This window comes from Onychomys torridus, chromosome 3, assembly GCF_903995425.1.
Source record: "Onychomys torridus chromosome 3, mOncTor1.1, whole genome shotgun sequence".
NCBI classification, from domain to species: domain Eukaryota; kingdom Metazoa; phylum Chordata; class Mammalia; order Rodentia; family Cricetidae; genus Onychomys; species Onychomys torridus.
The window spans coordinates 145,808,462-145,826,316 of NC_050445.1; the positions used below are offsets into that span (position 1 = coordinate 145,808,462).

Consider the following 17,855-nt stretch of genomic DNA (forward strand, 5'->3'; position numbering starts at 1 on the left):
ATAGGGATTTCTATTCTTTCTTTCTTTTTTTTTTTTTTTTAATAGCATGGTTGCTTAATTATACCTTCCCAGTAACTTTTGCCAAAATAATAGAGTCTACTTTCTAGATTCTGTCATTTAAAAAAAAAAAAATGTGTGTCCAACATCATACTATTAATTTCTAATTTTACAACTAAGCTCTAAGGGATGAGAAATTCAGTTTGGCAATGGCCTAATTTAATAAGCACATGGCTCTGTACTATGCTTTATGTTTTAACTCTTATGATGTTTAACATAAAAGAACTCAGAAAAATGGGCCCCAAATTTCTAACACGCGTGATTTTTCTACTTAGCCCTTTACATGAAGTTGGCAGTTTGTTGGCTCTATTAACATCTGGATCCTTACCTCACTGGTCCTTGGAGTCCACTCCTCATTTTGTAAAAAAGAGTGGTTTCAACATGTTCTTAAGAAATATTTCCAGTGTTTGCTGTTTGCAAACCCACCTCTTAAAAATGGAGTGAGTCCATCAGGCCAGGTCTTGGCTCAGTAAACATCTACTTTGTGTGAATCTCTGTTGTAAGCTGAAGACAACTAGAAAACCAATAGCAGCGGCTCTGCTCCTAACTAAATTAGAAACTTTATTTAACATGAGAATTAACCACAAGTATGTGGACAGATGTCTTTTATGGAGTAAGGTGTCATGATGTCTGCTTTTTTTTTTTTCTTTCTTTTTTCTTTTTGGCTTTTTGGCTCTTTGGTCTTTTTCAAAGACAAAGTTTCTCTGTGTTGCCCTGGATATCCTGGAACTTACTTTATAAACCAGGCTGACATCAAACTCGGAGATCCACTTGCCTCTGCTTCTGAGTGCAGAGATTAAAGGTGTGTACCACCACCACCTGGCTAATGTCTGTTTTTTTTTTTTTTTTAATCGTTCAAAATATATTATAAAATTTGATTTGTTGAACCTGGATGTATTTGGGTATTCTTTTACTTCCTGGTTTCCTATAGTTTGAAAATTTTGCAATAAAAAGTAAAGAAGAAAAATCCCACTTACAAATAAATTATTTAAACGTAAATTCTACCCTGACATATAACTCATTACTTTGTTTGACATGGTCTTGTGTGTCACAGGTTGGTCTTGGATTCATTACATAGTTGACGATGAACTTGAACTTCTGATCCTTATGCTTCCACCTCCCAAGGGTTGAGTCCCATGAAGATGTGAGCACTCTGCAGCATGCCTGAGGATTCTTGACACAGCACAGCTGATTGGCCCACTGTGTATCATGCTGTTGGGGAAGAACTTTGGGTTGAGTTCCAATGTACAAAAATAACAAGGGCCTGATGGTGGAAGGGAATAGGATGAGTTTTGGCGTGGGTGGCCCAGCACTTGCCCATCATCATATATCTTACACTCCTTGTACTCTAGTGTAAGAACAGCACAATATGGCATAATGAGTGATTCTCAGAATATGCCAACTGGAGGGCAGATGTCACAGGATCCCCAATACCCAAAAGGGAGTCAAACTATGTTTGTGATAATATTTGGAATAATGTGCAAACCAGTGTCAATCTTAGAAGTGTATAGTAGAGTTTCCCAAGACTCTGTGAGGAGAAATGGCAACTTACATGCAAAGGAGATGAGAAGATCCATCATTTTCTATTAAGCAAAACACTGAAAAGATTATAGTGGGTATAGGTCAATAGTTATCCATGCTTGTTATACTTATAGTCATGTTAGTTAGGTTTTCTAGATATACAGATATATATGTCAGATGGATAGACAATATTCAAACACTTTATAGACCTAAAGAATATAGCATTTAACTGTTTTAATAACTTAGAATTCTGTTGACTTGAGACACGATTGCTCCTGGCAGCACCAATCTACTCCCGAGAGATGTTGGGCATTGAAGACACTCCATATGGAATTTGTCGTCTTCTTGGCAAAATTGACCTGTTGGGCACAGAGCTGCCCTTGCCTTGGCTGCTGACAGTAAGCACTCTGTCCATTCTGGACGAGCAGGACACAAGGAATAGTGACTGCTGAACCTTGCCAAAACAGGGTAGGACAGTCTTTCAAAATTTCCTGCTTCTGATAATGGTCTGTCAGGTATTCTAGGCCTGTAGTCAAGAGTAGATGCCCAGATGTTGTAGAGAAACATTAGATGACTGTCCAGGCAGCCAGATGTCTTTGTCATTTCTTGCAATTTTTCAGAAGTTGCTTGCTTGCACTTCCTGTTCACTCAGGTAAAATTATTTTGCTTCTCAGGTCTTTGATGGTTACAGTTAAGATATTCCACTCATATCTTAACTAAGAACATATCATTACTAGATTTATATTCTTCAGAATGGGACAGCTATTGGAGTAATCTCTGTAATTTGCCATTTACCTACATTCTGGACATCTAGTATGTGTTTCTTGCTTGATGTTGTTTTGTTGGTTGTAGTTCCATATTTGTTTATGTTATTACCCTTTCTTTCTCCTGGACAATACTTGATAATCATTCTTATTGTATATAGTTTTGTATTAGATTTAGAACCTTCTTATTTAGACAAAAAAAAGAAGTGTAGTGGGTATCTGTTCCACCAATGACTTGGGGCTACCTAGCCTGATAGAGGCAGTGCTTCTTGTCTGCCTACATAACCTCTTAAAAGGGAAGAGAAGTAGGGGATCACACTCTCTCTTGGGTGGTGAAGGCCAGGTCATGGGATATGAAGTAGCATGTGATTGGTCTCCAGCTTTCCAAGGACTCTGTAATTGGGTTTAACATATCCTGTATTTGTGAATGTATTTTCTCATTTCTTAATAACCCTGATACCCCTTAAACAGACTCTCAGATTTCGCTAACAAAAGACTTCTGAAAATATAAACCAGTATTACCCTTCTGACATTTTTGTTTTGGAAAACAGAAATATTTTCCTCAAAATAGGTTATATGTTAATCTGTGAAGTGCTATTATTATTTCGAGAATATTTGTAAGAAGCATGCAACTATTTAATGCTAAAGAATTTTATCAGTCTTAACTTTTAACAGGTTAATAACAGTAGATACAGTGTCAGTGATTATTGAGAATATATAGGAGGGCTTGCTTGATACCACACTTGCAGAACTGTTGTCCTGGCAAATAAAAGTCCACAGACTTAAGTTCTAGGCAGGACTTTGCCCTCCGACCAAGTGTAGTAGCCTCTGTAACTGAACTGATTTCTCTTGAAGTTGATGGTAGTGATTTTACCCTGACCTCTGTCCCTATAGGAAAGCATGGTGGTTCAATATAAAAGTATCAAGAACATATTGATGTTCTACAGCTAAGCCAACTAATGTTAGGAAAAGATGCAGCATTTCAGGCCCACTAGCTGGCAGTCTGGCTTTTGTTTTAATTTTAGTATCAAATTCTTATAATTTCCTTATATATTTTTCTCAGTTTCTCAGATAACCACATTAGTGACCAATAGGAATTAAAATTAAATAAATGCATCTTCTATCCTGTTGGGGAATATTTTATAAGATATATATTACTTTTGTTTGTATTGCATTTGTTTAACTCTATGAAGCTATGCTACTTTGCCTGTCTCAAACACCAGATGGTCTAATAAAGAGCTGGATGGCCAATAGCAAGGCAGGAGAAAGGATGGACAGGGCTGGCAGGCAGAAAGAACTCATCAAAGAAAAAACCTGGGAGAGAAGAGATCTAGGAGCAAGAGGAGGAGGACATTAGGACCAGCCACGCAGCTACACAATGAACAGCAGATTAAGAAAGAAAGACATACAAAAATAGAAAGATAAAAGCCCACAGGCAAAAGACAGATGGATTAATTTAAAATTAAGAAAAACTGGCAAGAAATAAGCCACGCTAAAGCCAGGTATTCGTAATTAAAAATAAGTCTCCATATATGATTTATTTGGGAGCTGAGTGGCAGGCCCCCAAAGGGCTAAAGAGTAAGAAAACAACCAACAAGAGTACCCTTTTCATTCAAGAAGAGATGTCTTCCTAATACTTCAGAGTAGTGTGGTAAGGCCAGGGGCACGGTCTGAGGGAAGCCACTGATCGCTTCACGATGATCAGAAGTTACTCGGCCTCTCTGTGTCCTGGCTCCCCCAAGTGGAATGTAGGGCTAAGGAGTAATGCAGAGGCAGCACCTGGCAGAGCAGCCAGTGAGTGGTTGGCTGTTCCATAAAAGAGCAGAAAACGCAAAACTGAAGTCTCTTTCCTGCCTCCATGAACCTCAGCTAGGTTAGTCACAAGTCTATCAGTAGTGATTCTCACTTCATTTTCCCTCTCTCCTTTGAAGGGCTCTTGAGTGGACAGACATCCCCAACAAATGCCAAACTGGAGAAGCTGGACTCTCAGCAGGTGTTACAGCTCTGCCTCCGGTACCAAGATCACCTGCACCAGTGTGCAGAAGCGGTTGCTTTTGATCAGAATGCTCTAGTCAAGCGAATCAAAGAGGTAATGCCTCTGGGGCTGGGGCAGGGGGAGGGGCTGCCATCCCAGACTCCTGGCAGTAGTAAGACATGCTAGTGAAAAGTGGGTCCAGGTGAGACCAGCCTGGTGTTTGACTCCTACTGCACAGCTGACTTGGTCAGACATGTTTCATTTCTCTGAGCATGAGAAACGGACCTAATAGTAGCAAGGTTGAGTGTGATGAGACTTCTCAGGGGCTGTTAGCTGTCTTAGTATGTAGAAAGTCTTGCCATCATAAATTTGCTCTAGTTATGTCTGTGTTTAGCTTTTTTCCTATATATAATTTCTATATTTTTCAAAGTAGATAATGATTTATTTTGAATTTAGGAGCCTTGACATATTCTTTGCTCTTACTTTTCACTATGTTAGTACATGAAAAGTTCAGTGGTTCTTATTGGCTACATGTGATTGTGCCTTTTTAGCCCTAAATGTTTCTGTGACTACAGATGCAATATCATTCCTGTGAAGTAGCCTATAAACGAAGAACATGGTATAGCCTGGGGCTGCAGATTTGTTGGGAGACTGCTTGGGTAGCAAGGGGTCCCATCCCAGATCATGTAAACTGATGTGGTAGATGTATACATGTGACCCCAATGCTCAGGAGGTTAAGACAGGATCAGAAGTTCAAGGTCACTCCCAGCTACATAGCAAGTTGGAAGCTAGCCTTGGTATGTGAGACCCTCCCAATAAATAAATAAATTTAAAAACATGGTACATATGTGTAGTTACCAATAACCATAGTAGGTTCTTTGAGCACTGAAATGACTTATTGACCAGGCGGATTACATGGCACAGTTTTGAGAGCACTGAGGAATAAGCAAATACGCATTCTAAAATTTTCAATCAAGGAAGAACTCAAACTCCTGCTGTGAGGTAGTATCATATGAAAGAAAGTTTGAGAGTTTTATCTAGGAGAAGTTGCTTGGGAGGATGGCACCACTGGATTTGTTCAACTGGCGTGAGCCCATCAACTCTGCTAAGAGAAGATGGGTTGTCTGTCACGACACATTGCTTTCTAATTAGTAATAAAGACAGTCTGTTCTTGGAGATTCTGAAGTAGTCACGTTACAGTATCTGGTTTCAACATTTAGCATTATTTTTCAAGAAAGATATAAATATATGCATTTTTCTTTCATGAGTAAATGACTTGGTCAGTCAGACTTACATCACAATCACAAAATGCCTGGCATAAATTTACCTAGTTTCAGCACATGGCCATGTGGTTCCATGGTTTCTAGGTCATGGTAAGGCACAGCAGCATGGCAGGAAGCATGCAGTGGAGCAGAAGGGTCAGCTTGTGACAGCTGAGAAGCACATATCAAGGGCCAAGGAGAAAACATCCTTTAGTGCATGCTCCCAGTGACCTGTATCCTACAGCTAGCTAGACCCTCATCTTCCTGTATGTGCCATCAAGCTATCAACCTACCAAGGAGTTAATCCTGATTATGTCAGGGCCTTCATGATCCAGTTACCTCCCAGTGATTGGAACCATATACTGGACCCCAAGTCTCAAAATAGGAACATTTTGAGGAAGACTTCATGTCCAAATCCTAGCAGATGCTATTATCTGGCTCTATTCAATATGACCTTCCTTGCTGCTTGGCATTGATATATATAGTATCATATAGTACAGGTTGATACATAGCTGAGGATAACTAAACCTATGGTCCTCGTGCTTCCACTTTCTAAGTGCTGGGATCACAGGTGTGTACTATCACTCCCAGTTTATGCAGTGCTGGGAATGGAACCTAGGGCCTTGGGCATGCTAGGCAAGTACTCTACCAGTTTAACTATATTCCCAGCCCTGGCCTTTCAAATATTATATAGTTTTCTATTATATTATGATCCGTATAGCTCTTATCCCCAAACATGAGTATGCATAAGTATCACTTCAATTTGTTCATTTGGATGATGTGTTCTCCCCTCCCTCACTAGGGTGTGGCCCATGAATCATTGTTTTTAATAAGCTTGCCAAATGATACCTAGTGCTGCCCTTCATTAGCTAGGATGTGGGAAGCACTGGTATACAGGGCTCCTTTCCAAAACAAGTCCTAAAACTCATCCCATGTAGGTTAAGCTTCTTACATATTCATCACCACACCTTGGAAACTCACATCACAGACATTTAAAGTTCTTAGGAGTCTCACAGTAAAGACAACCAGTACATTCCAAACTGATTTCACCTCAAAACACTTGTCTTAAGTAACATCTGGTAACATCCCATAAGAGTAAAGCTTCTTATTAGCATATATTCACTGTACAGAGTAATCTGTTTCATTATGACATTTTCATAAATGTGTACCATATAATTTGATCATATTTATCTCTCAGTTACCCTTGTTTGTCATCTTCATGCCTCTGCTGACCCTCTTCAAGTAGTTTCCTTCTATTTTCTGTCTTAATGCATTTTTCAATAGTATTTTTATTTATTCTTTAATTTCAGAGATGTATGCAGTGTATTTTGGATTATACCCATTCCATCTCCCCCTAACTCCTCTCAATGCCCTCAGCATATACATCCCTTCTAACTTCTTCCTCTTTTTCTTCTTCTGACCCACTGAGTCGTAGTTAGTGCTTCCCATGTATGCATGGGCATCTACTTGAGCATGAGCAACCCTACCAGAAGCTACACTCTTGAAGAAAAGTGATCTATCCTCTCCCAAGAGCCATCAGTTGCCAATATCTCCTCAGCTAGAGATGGGCTTTATATCCCCCCCCCCCCATTCCATGATGGAATGTTGACTGGCTTGTTCTTGTTTGGGCAGCCATAGCTGATATGAATTCATGAATGCAAGGGTCTTGTATAATATTAGAGGGACCAGCCTTAATGTTATACATCCCAGGGGCTCAGGAGAGAGAACTACTGATGGCGAGGACTATTTTTGGGAAATAGAATCTCAGCACACCAAGTTCCATAGTCCACTTGCTTTAATTCCTCCGGCATAACATCCTATCTACACAGCTTCAGTTCTGTTCTCGTGCCTAGCTCCTTTCTTGCCTGATTTCTCTCTATACTTATCTACTGCTCCCTCTAAGTTCTATCTTAATTCTCTCATCTTAATTCTGCTTCACCTAGGGCCTTTTCAGCTTGTTCTTACCCAGCTAGTACTTCTCCATCTGACTCTTCCTCATCTTCCATCTCGTTCCTCTAGTTCTCTCTTGTCGCCCTTCAATCTAGTTCTTCCCCATCTTGGTTAGTTCCTCTCAAGTTCTTACCCATCTACTTCTTCCATTCTCTTTTTTTTTCTTCTCTGTCCTGTGCCCTGGAAGTCCTGGAATATAAAAGGAGGGTCTGAGCTAAAATGTGTAAAGCTATCACTTAATGTCCACCTGACCTAGGCGGTGTCCCCTTGTGGAATTTACCTTAAGTCAAGAGACTTGTATGTGGGCTGCTATCACTGTTAGTCCTTGAAAGTTGGGCGCCCACCTGAGCGGTGTCTCCTTGTGGAATTTAAGTCAGGAGACTTGCACATGGGCTGCTATTGTTAGTCCTCGGAAGTTGAGCGCCCACCTGGGGGGTGCTTCCCGTAGTCCTTGAAAGTGGCTAAGGAGATATCTGATTCCAGAGAAAGCCTTTCCTGAGGCTGTTCTCCAAATTCCTGGAATGTGGATGTCCAGTCCACACGTTAGCCCTTCTAGGGGAAAAGTCAATTGGGAAAACTATGAAGGCACATATGATTTTCATAACAGAATAGAGCTGATATATAACAAGCCAAGTAACACCATAAACTCCTTGGAATTTGGCTTCCTCTGGAAGAATTCCCTGATTCCTCTAGGTAGTGACTTTGCCATACCAGCTGAGTTCTTATGATATCCTCCTGTGGCCCGCAGCACAAGGACCCTGTTTTACAGCAGTCCTGCCCAACCTCTGGCTCTTATGATCTTTCTGCCACCTCTTTTGTATTGTTCCATGAGCCTTGGAGTAGCAGAAATGATACCAATGCCCATTTAGAGCCACGAGCTCCACAGTCACTTACTGTCTGCTGGGACCGATCTAGAAGTCTCTTCCTTTGTAGCTGGCTTTTGAAGTGCCAGAGGTGCTATATAGGCTGTTGGGGGATGAGAGTGGGGGTCAGTCATCAAGTTTTCCTAGCTGTGATCCTTGTGAGCTATAGTACCAACCAGCCAGTGATGATATGTCTCTTGGTACAATAGTGACAGGAATGTTATGAGGGTAACCAACCACTTTCTGATTGGAAAATGCTGATGCCCAATCTCTTTATAGGTTAGTTAGATCAAAATCTTTTAAGGGCTTTGGCAAGAGGGAAGAGAAAGCTAGGTGCCAATATTTAAAGAGAGAGAAAACCACTCTATGTGATTTTCATATGGAGCCAGGGTTGAGAACCAGTGTTTTGGAGTACTCACATAAACACATTAAACTGAGTTTAAAATTCTATTTGAGGAACTTTGAGATTCAGTTTGAGTAGTCACAGTATAGTGAGCATCTCCAGCACAAAATCCATAATCGGAAATGCTCCAAAGTCTGAAAGGTTCCCACAGTGTAAAATTCTGTACCTGAATTAATGTGATGATCACATTCAATACACAGGCAGAGGGATGTGGGTGTAGCTCTGTGGACAAGCACTTGCCTAGTCTGGTCAAGGCTCTAAGTTCTATCCCAGCACTATAAACAGGCAAACAAACACTGCACAGGCATGCTAAAAATACCATATATAGCCATCTTCAAGCTATGTGTGTAAGATACACATGAAGCATAAATAAATTTCTTTTTTAGAATTAGGTCCCATCCACAGAATATCTCATTAACTTTATGTAGCTATTCCCAGATCATACAGCAGTAAAACCTCCTGAAACACTTCTGGCTCCAAGGGTTTCAGAGATGGGATAGTCAATGGGATAGTCACTGAGCACTACTACAAAACAAGGACCAGTTCTGACGGTGCTGAGCAGCAGCACCCCAGCAGCTCTTAGGGCAGAGGGAGTGACAGTTTCAGGATTTCACTGGTGATGTCATGTGTCCTCTGTGTTTCAGCGGGTGGGCGTTAGCAAACCCCTAAAACACATCCATTTCTGCTCCCTGAAAACCCAAGGGTTGGGATCAGTCACTTCCACATGAATAAGGCAGAACACATAGTTTTGAGCAAGCACAGACTCTCTGCACTTACTCCAGATGCTTCCTAAAGATTTGGTGGAAGTGTGAAGAAGTGACATAATGCTGTATGTGTTGAAAAGTAGAAACTTAGTAACCCTAAGAATATGCAGTGGTGGGTTAAGCAGACATCTGTAAAGCTACAGCCCCTATGATCACTTGGTTCACATCAAAAGGAGACCTAGCTGTAATCATTTTTGATTCGCATAAAACAATGTCAAATTTAGATAAGCCTTTGATATGAAAATTGGGTGGTGCTCTTAAATGATAAATTTATGTTTACAAATACATACATGAAAAGGGGAGAACAAGAAGGAGATGGCTGCCTTTACAGCCTGTGGGGGATATTTGATTACACTGTGAACCCCGAGTTTGCATTTGTGTTAATTAAATAAAATTAACCTTGGGTCAGGAGGCTGTGTTAGCAACTAGTTGACAGAAAGAAATAGCACCTCAGAGGGCATCCTGGAGAGAGAGACACACACAGGAAGTAGTAGAGAGGGATTAGGAGTGGCGAGGCCTTTTCTGGCTTGGCAAAGCAGAAGCACAGGTCTTCTGTGGTTGCCAGCAAGGAGAGAGGTTTAGCTAGTTGCTACTCAGCCTCTGAGCTCGCAGGTTTTCACCCCAGCCTTTGACTCTTGAGTCTTATTCATAATTAAAATGACAGGGATTTAGTTAAAGCTACATTTAGCAGCAGTGACAGGACCAGTGGCTGTGGGGGCAGAATTCTCACCAGGCAAGAGAAGCAGGCCAGTAACTGTGGAACTGCAATTGCTGGCTGAGATAGCAGTAGATTAAGGCACAGCCAGTGTGCCAAAATTAAAACAGTTGGTGCCCCATGTGGCTCACCATTTATAGTTGCCATTTTCTTTGGGCTGCCAACCAGCTCCCAAATAAAGACATGGAGACTTATTATTAATTATGAATATTCAGCTTTAGCTTAGGCTTGTCCCACTAGCTCTTTTAACTTAATTTAACCTGTTTCTATTCATCTACATTTTGCCTAAGGGCTTTTTACCTTTCTTTCATTCTGTATATCCTGCTTTCCTGCTTCCTCCTCGTCTGTCTGTCTGTCTGGCCCCTGTTATCTCCCTGTCATCTCTTTTTCTTTCTCACTCAAGCCTAAATATTCCTCCTCCTACTTTCCCTGTCTGGAAGTTCTGCCTATACCTCCTCCCTTGTTATTGGCTATTCAGCTTTTAATTATACCATTCAGGTGCCTTAGGCAGGTAAGGTAAAACAGCAACACATCTTTACAGAGTTAAACCAATGCAACACATCTTTACAGAGTTAAACCAATGCAACACATCTTTACAGAGTTAAACCAGTGCAACACATCTTTACAGAGTTAAACCAATGCAACACATCTTTGCAGAGTTAAACCAGTGCGACACATCTTTACAGAGTTAAACCAATGCAACACATCTTTGCAGAGTTAAACCAATGCAACTAATCTTTACAGAGTTAAACCAATGCAACACATCTTTACAGAGTTAAACCAATGCAACACATCTTTACAGAGTTAAACCAATGCAACACATCTTTACAGAGTTAAACCAATGCAACACATCTTTACAGAGTTAAACCAATGCAACACATCTTTACAGAGTTAAACCAATGCAACACATCTTTACAGAGTTAAACCAATGCAACACATCTTTACAGAGTTAAACCAGTGCGACACATCTTTACAGAGTTAAACCAATTTAACACATCTTTACAGAGTTAAACCAATGCAACACATCTTTGCAGAGTTAAACAAATGTTGCACAACAACAGCCTGACAGTAGACCTTGACCACTAGTTTACTTATTGGCTGTAAGGTGACCCCCTACCCATCACTCAACCAATATTGCCGAGCAACTATGGCATACCCACTTAGAGGGAAGTCCCTTGGGGATTATAGGGAAATGTGACCTAGTCCCTATTCTCTGGAAGGTCAGCCTGGCTGAGGAAATGAAAATACATAAAAGCTCTGTCAGTGTCAATGAAGCACTATCAGTAGAGTGCTGTCAGTGGGGAGCAACTGGGGCTAAGTGAGATGTTAGAGAAAACAGGTCTGTGATATGAGTGTAGACAGGTGGGAGACAGCTTGACAGTCTTAGAGGAAAATTAGCTTTGGGTCTTCAGAGACAATGAAGAAACAGATTTGAGCTTTGATAAAACAGTCCTATTTCTGCATTAAGAACCATAGCACATTGGCATTGAGAGGACCTCAGAGATCCCCTGGTCTACTCTCTCCTTATTTAGATATATAAATTGAAGTCAGTTAAAGCAGCTTGCCCATAGTCATAAAATAAGATAGTGACTGAAATCAAAATACAAGTGAATAAATATCAAAGAGAATTTTTATGTTTTTAACTCTGTGTGTGTGTGTGTGTGTGTGTGTGTGTGTGTGAGAGAGAGAGAGAGAGAGAGAGAGAGAGAGAGAGAGAGAGAGAGAGAGTGTATAGAGAGGGAAACTCCACATGAGATGCATTTGACAAAATTACAGCTGTTACTTCTCTTTTTGGGATTTGCCATATTGGAAATCTGGTGTTTGTGTCTGTGAGCCGTTGCACATAATGGGTCTGTGAACACTAGAGCCACACAGCAAGGTTCTGATCCTCACACTGTCTCTAACCAGTTGTGTAGCCTCAGACTGCTTTAGACTGTTTTCCTCAATCCTTGAAAGCTTCAGGCTCCTGGTCTGTTCAGAGATGTAAGAACAGCACCTGCCTCAGACAGCTCTGAGGAAGGTTAAATGAGTCCCGGTACCATGCTAGAACCGGGCCTGCTGTGTCGTCAGTACTGTAGTGACAGCCATTGTCTTCAGTATGTGTGGTGACAGAGAAAGGCCTGACTTGCCATGAATTCCTCATGTGAAGTTTCTTGATTCTAGTAGTAGGCTAAGTACCGGCCCATTCAGAACCCTGCCCTCAATAACCCATGTGATAAAGACCTGGATAGTTACAAGGCAGATATTTTCTGTGGAATGTGGTTTTCCACAAACCCTGAGTGATTTCTCTCATGCCAGAAATATGTGATTTTTGGAATTTTTGTAGTTAATTTATCTGTTTGGTCTGATTCTAGTAATGCTTATGAATAGCGAACTGGTTTACTCCCTAGGAAGCTTGGGTCTCCTGGAGATGTGGAAATAGATGGAGGTAAAGTAGTGGTCCCTGGCTTCTAAGCAGTGGACACATCCTTCTGATCACTTTTGGACATTTTCTTGGTCTCTTGTCTTTTCTGTTAAAGATTGAAGGCGACAGACACTTTGCATTTTAGGCTACATTGATTTTTGAAATTCAGGTTTACTGAAAAGCAAAAAAGAAGATTGCTTGCCAACTAGTGTGTTTTTCCTTGGGGATAGGGGTTGAACAAGACTATTCCTTCCAGTCAAAGCTGCCACATCTTTGGGCATTCTGCTGGGCCGACTGCAAAAGACCATCACAGCTGTGCCTGTTGGCTGTATTTCCCTTCCCTCATAAAAGGAGGGAGTGGAGAGGGTCATGGGATCCTCACCTGAGGATCCAGCCACTACTCTCAACCAGGTGCATGCAATTCTGCATTAATTGCCCATGGTCTCGAAGGTAGGGCTTAAAGGATATGGGTGCGGAATGATGAGGAGAGCAGGTTCCATTTATGCAGCCCTGGGGGGAAGCCATTGTCCATGCTGGGTGTAGACCTTTGAGTATGGCCTTCTGTCCTGCCTATAACGCCTCACCCATGCTCTGTCAGGAAGCCTAATAAGCTTGTTGGGTGAACTTTGGTGGAATCATATCCAGATTTGTCCTTAGGACTTTAGGAGGAGGGGTAGATGCTGTTCACAGGGCTTCTGTCTCTCCCAGGGAAGGAATGTTTAGCAACATGAGGAACTAGGGAGGAGGCAAGTGGCAGAAGATGCAGGTGAGACAATGGAGCTTCTCCTGTCACACTGATCTGGGTCATGATTTGGTCACATTTCTACTTAGCTGTTGTCCCTGGACACATTTTCATAGCTTCTTACCTAGGATAAAGCTACTAGGCATATTTTGTTGCAGTTAATCTATTATTTCCTTGTTTAAAGACCTTAAGAATAAACTCTGGTCTGATTCTGGTAAGGCCTGTGTTTTTAATTCTTAGGTGCATTGGCAATAATAAATCCTATTAGCGTAGGATGCTGAGACACATTGGAAGGAGTTTTGGTGAAGAAAGAGTTTCAGTCCTGCTCAAGCCACATGAATACATAGATTGGAAACAGACCCTGAAGTTTCTAACTCACTGCACAGATCAAGAAACCTTAGTCCTTAAAGTTCACTTGGGACTTGCCCAAGACTTTTCTATTACTTAATGACTAAAGTGATATTAAAAGATGAATTGGTGTATATGTGTGTACATGTATGTGTGCATGTGTACAGAAGCTGGAAGTCAACTTTAGGTGTTTCTCTTGTTTTTTGAGACAGGGTCTGGATCTCACTGATTAAGCTAGGCTGGTTGGCAAACCCCAAGGGTCTCTGTAGTGCTGCAATTACAAGCCAACATCAGCATTCCCAGCTTTTTAAAAATGTGGGTTGGGGGTCAGATTCAGGGCATCATGTTTGCATGGCAAGTTCTTTACTGACTGATGGGTCTTCTGATTGCTGCTACTCCTTTCCACTCTTTCTCCTGTGAGGTAAGCATCCCCAACCCACTGTTTAAATCCAAGATACTCCAAAAGAGGGAACTTTTTGAGCATTGACATGAGAAGCAAACAGCATTAGATTTGGGAGCATTTACAATTTCAGATTACTGGTTCAAGGGTGTGCAAATGGTAAAGTCTATGCAAATATTCCAAACTCCAAAAAAGCCCTCCCAAATCTGAAGTACTTTGAGTACAGACATTTCATATGAGGGAAACACACACTTATATTCTCATTGTCTGGAATCCTTCACCCCACTTTTAGTTACTTTCTTTTTTCACACAGTGGACACTCAACTGATGTGTGAAGGAATATGTAGGAACTGCCATGTCTGAGTCTACACCCAGGATATGGGGCATGTGTGGGTAATGGGAGCCTTCAGGGGTTTCCTCTGTAATGGAGACCTGGCTGTGGCCATTTGCAGTGAGCTGACTGCCTGTACTATGTGTCCTTGCAGGGTAAAGACTGGTCACAAGTAAGAGTGGTTCCCACAGTGCAGAGAACCCTCTTCTAAGCTGGCATTATTGCTCGCCCTCTGTGCCTTCAGTTCACAGTCTGAGTAGCATGAACTACTGGCCAGGCAACTCTGTCTGCCACTGTGCACTGAATCTCTTTCACACAACATCAGCTGATTCCTGTCCCTGCTTTGAACATGTTCTGGCATCCATTTCTGCTTTCTTGACCTGAAATTATAAAATGGGTTGAGAGTGCTAGATGGCTGGCTTCTTTTTGTTGAAATATCTAGACAAAGCATTTACAGGAAAGTTCACATTTTTTTTTCTGTTTCACACATTACTCTGATATAAATTTCAGGTTGAGACTATGCAGTGTAATTATATCCCACCACCACCACCACTTATCCTCTGGGCAACCTTTCTTTGCAATAAGAAATATAGCTGGTCCCTTGGGCAGCAGGAAATGTAGATGAGAGAGTGGGCTCACTCCAGTTCTGGCAGTAAGGCATGCTGTGCAGTGCTTCCTCAGGCCTGGCCCCGTGCTCTGTTCTACCATCCCTGTCCTGCCAAGACAGAAATCCTGGAAGAGGGCCGAGTCAAATTTATTACTTGCCTGTTGGAAATGTAGGCTTGTGTTTTTTGGCTAGGCATGAGCACAGCCTGGTTATTTGACTGCTCCTGCTTTGAGACTTAATTCCCTTTACATTCTGGACACTGGCTTTTGAGTATGTGTGAGCAGCCCTACTTACTGCCAGTGTGTCTGCCCCAGATGTGGCCCTAGACAGCTGCTTTGTCAGCTCTCCTGGTGCTAGCCACATGTGCCAGGCTCTAGACCTGTCTCCTTCCACCACAGACTGGGCAGTGTTACAGGCTTTGGGGGTAGCCTCCTCCTGCAAGGGACCCCAGAAAATGCCTGCAGTCTATAAACTAGTGGGTGGGTGGGTAGTATTAAGGACACTTAGTTTATAGAAATGGAACTGGGGCCTAGAAAAGATCTTCCCTGTCCTACGTGTCTTTATTAAAATAATAAGGAATATTAGCAAATTTGGACATTAGTGCTACAATAGTTTAGATCTTAAATGTCACCCATTTAAGGCCTGTGTATCAATGGTCTGCTCCCCAGGGTCACACCATTGGGAGGTGGTAGAGCCACCCAGAAAGCAGATCCCCAGGTTGTTCCTGGGTGCCAAACCCTTGAAAGAAACCCCAACCTGTGCAGTGTTAACATCTTGCTTCCCAGCCACAAGTAAATAGCTGTCTTCTTCCACAAGCTCCTATATGCCAGCCTTGTTTCGGGAAGCGAAGCATTTCCAGAAAACTCCACGTCCCCTGTCTGTCTTACAAGTTTCTGTGGCACAAATTTAAAGACTAGTATAAACATCTAAGCTGGTTCTATGAGGGTTCGTCTTGTATAGTGATGGGAAGCTGACTCACTGCTGCAATGCCTAAAATAATGCCTGGCTTGTAGGAAATGATGCGTCCAGTTCAGTGAACAGCTTCCTAGAGTCCCGGTTACTCCTTCCAACAAATTGATAAGCTTTCTCATTCTGGCAGGGCAAAGAACAGTTTTGAGAGTTGGGTCAGGGCTGGGCGGCGAGGCTGCAGCTGGAAATATACCTGGCCTGGGTAATCTTTCAGACGTTACAGGAGTGTAGCTTGTGCTGATGTCCAGAGTAAATCTTTCTTGTTAGCAGATGGCTCTCTGTTGAGTTCAGGTTTCGGGTTCCTTACGTCTTTGTGATCTCTACAGCATCTACCTGGCAGAACATCATGGAATGGCAAAGACTGGGAGGGCCTTATGGGCTGAGCCTACCAGTTTCACAAAGCTCTGGCTTGAACTCAATTACAGGAGCCTGGGAATGGGTGTGTGCTCATGGTTAGACTCAACTTTGATATGTAGTTGGAGCATCTGTGTCATCTTTGGACTTCCACTCCTACAGTATACATGTTGCAAAGTTTCAGACTCAGAGTGTCAGGTCATAGTGAACTCCACCTGGGGAGGAAAGTAGATAGCATGTAAGAAGATGAAGGTTAACAATTACAAAATAAAGGGGAGCCATGCACTGTCAGTGGTCTATAAGTTGTAGACAGAGTGGCCTGGGTAGGCCTTCCTGGAAGGAAACCTCTGTAGACCTCCTAGCTGATAGAGAGAGCATCAGAAGACCTAGAACTATCTCTACTTGAAAGTCACCAGGTTTGTTGACCAATGTCAGTCAATGCCCAGGAGTCTACTCCTTGCCAGTTTTTTCACTGTTGAACCTTCTGCACATTCTGAAGTCTCCTTTGTTGCTGGGAGGATACTTGCAGACCTATAACACTCTTTAGAAAAGTATCTCCTACTTCTTCTAGACCTCGAAGATTCCTAAAGGATCTCTTCAGGGGCTGGCCCCCAAGTTGATTTGCTTCTGCCCATGCTGACAGACTGCATGCAAATACCATAAGGCTTGGTTGACATTTTGGTGGGACTCCACAATTCACACTCTGCACACTGGTTAGGAGAGCTGCTTGCTTGTCTCAGGGCAGACTACGTCACTCCTGGAAATTGCCCATGTAGGAAGGTCTGGTGACAGCTGAACTGTATGTAGATCAGAACAAAGGATCCTACAGGAGGTCTGAAAACAAAACTATGATTTCTGGAATAAAACTCATTTATCTCAAATGCAGCCAGGCACACAGAGAGGGAATGCAGAATGGTATTCCATAGACGTTAGAATGCAGCTTCCAAGATGGCTTCTTCCTGCATCCCAGAGTACCATAGCCCCTGTGCTTCTTTCTCTTTTCTTTTTGCTAAGACTTAGATTCTCTGTAGTCAGATACTCACCTGCTTTCCATCTAATGTGTAATGGTCAGAATTGAGGTCTCCCAAATCCACCAAATTCAGGCTGCTGGCCAGCCTCCACTTCTGTTCTATGCCTTCTGTTACATCCATGCTGCTAGGGTAATCCATGCCCTACCTCTCTGCTGCACCTGTTTTCCATGAGGCTACCAGCCTAGCCATATAAAACCATCCTACTTTCCCTGATTAGAAGGAAGTCCTTGTCTCTTCCTTAGTGCCAGGAAAGTGTTCCCTGGATCAATTTCACAGTGATGCTGCATAATTACCTCTACTGAGTAGGGAATGATATGGGCCTCTGAACTTATGAGGCTCCCAGCTCATGAGCAGCCATCCAGTTACTGTACAGAAGCTCCTGGCTGCTGGCAAGG

At 42.2% G+C, this 17,855-nt stretch overlaps 1 protein-coding gene across 2 annotated transcripts in view; it reads left to right on the forward strand.

The window, feature by feature from the left end:
* Borcs5 (BLOC-1 related complex subunit 5) overlaps positions 1-17,855 on the forward strand; it is a 72,317-nt gene that overhangs the window by 40,836 nt on the left and 13,626 nt on the right. For both annotated transcript variants that reach the window (XM_036182324.1, XM_036182323.1), the window contains one exon: positions 4,274-4,431. In XM_036182324.1, the coding sequence (XP_036038217.1) occupies positions 4,274-4,431 (158 nt within the window). The remainder of the gene's footprint in view (positions 1-4,273; positions 4,432-17,855) is intronic.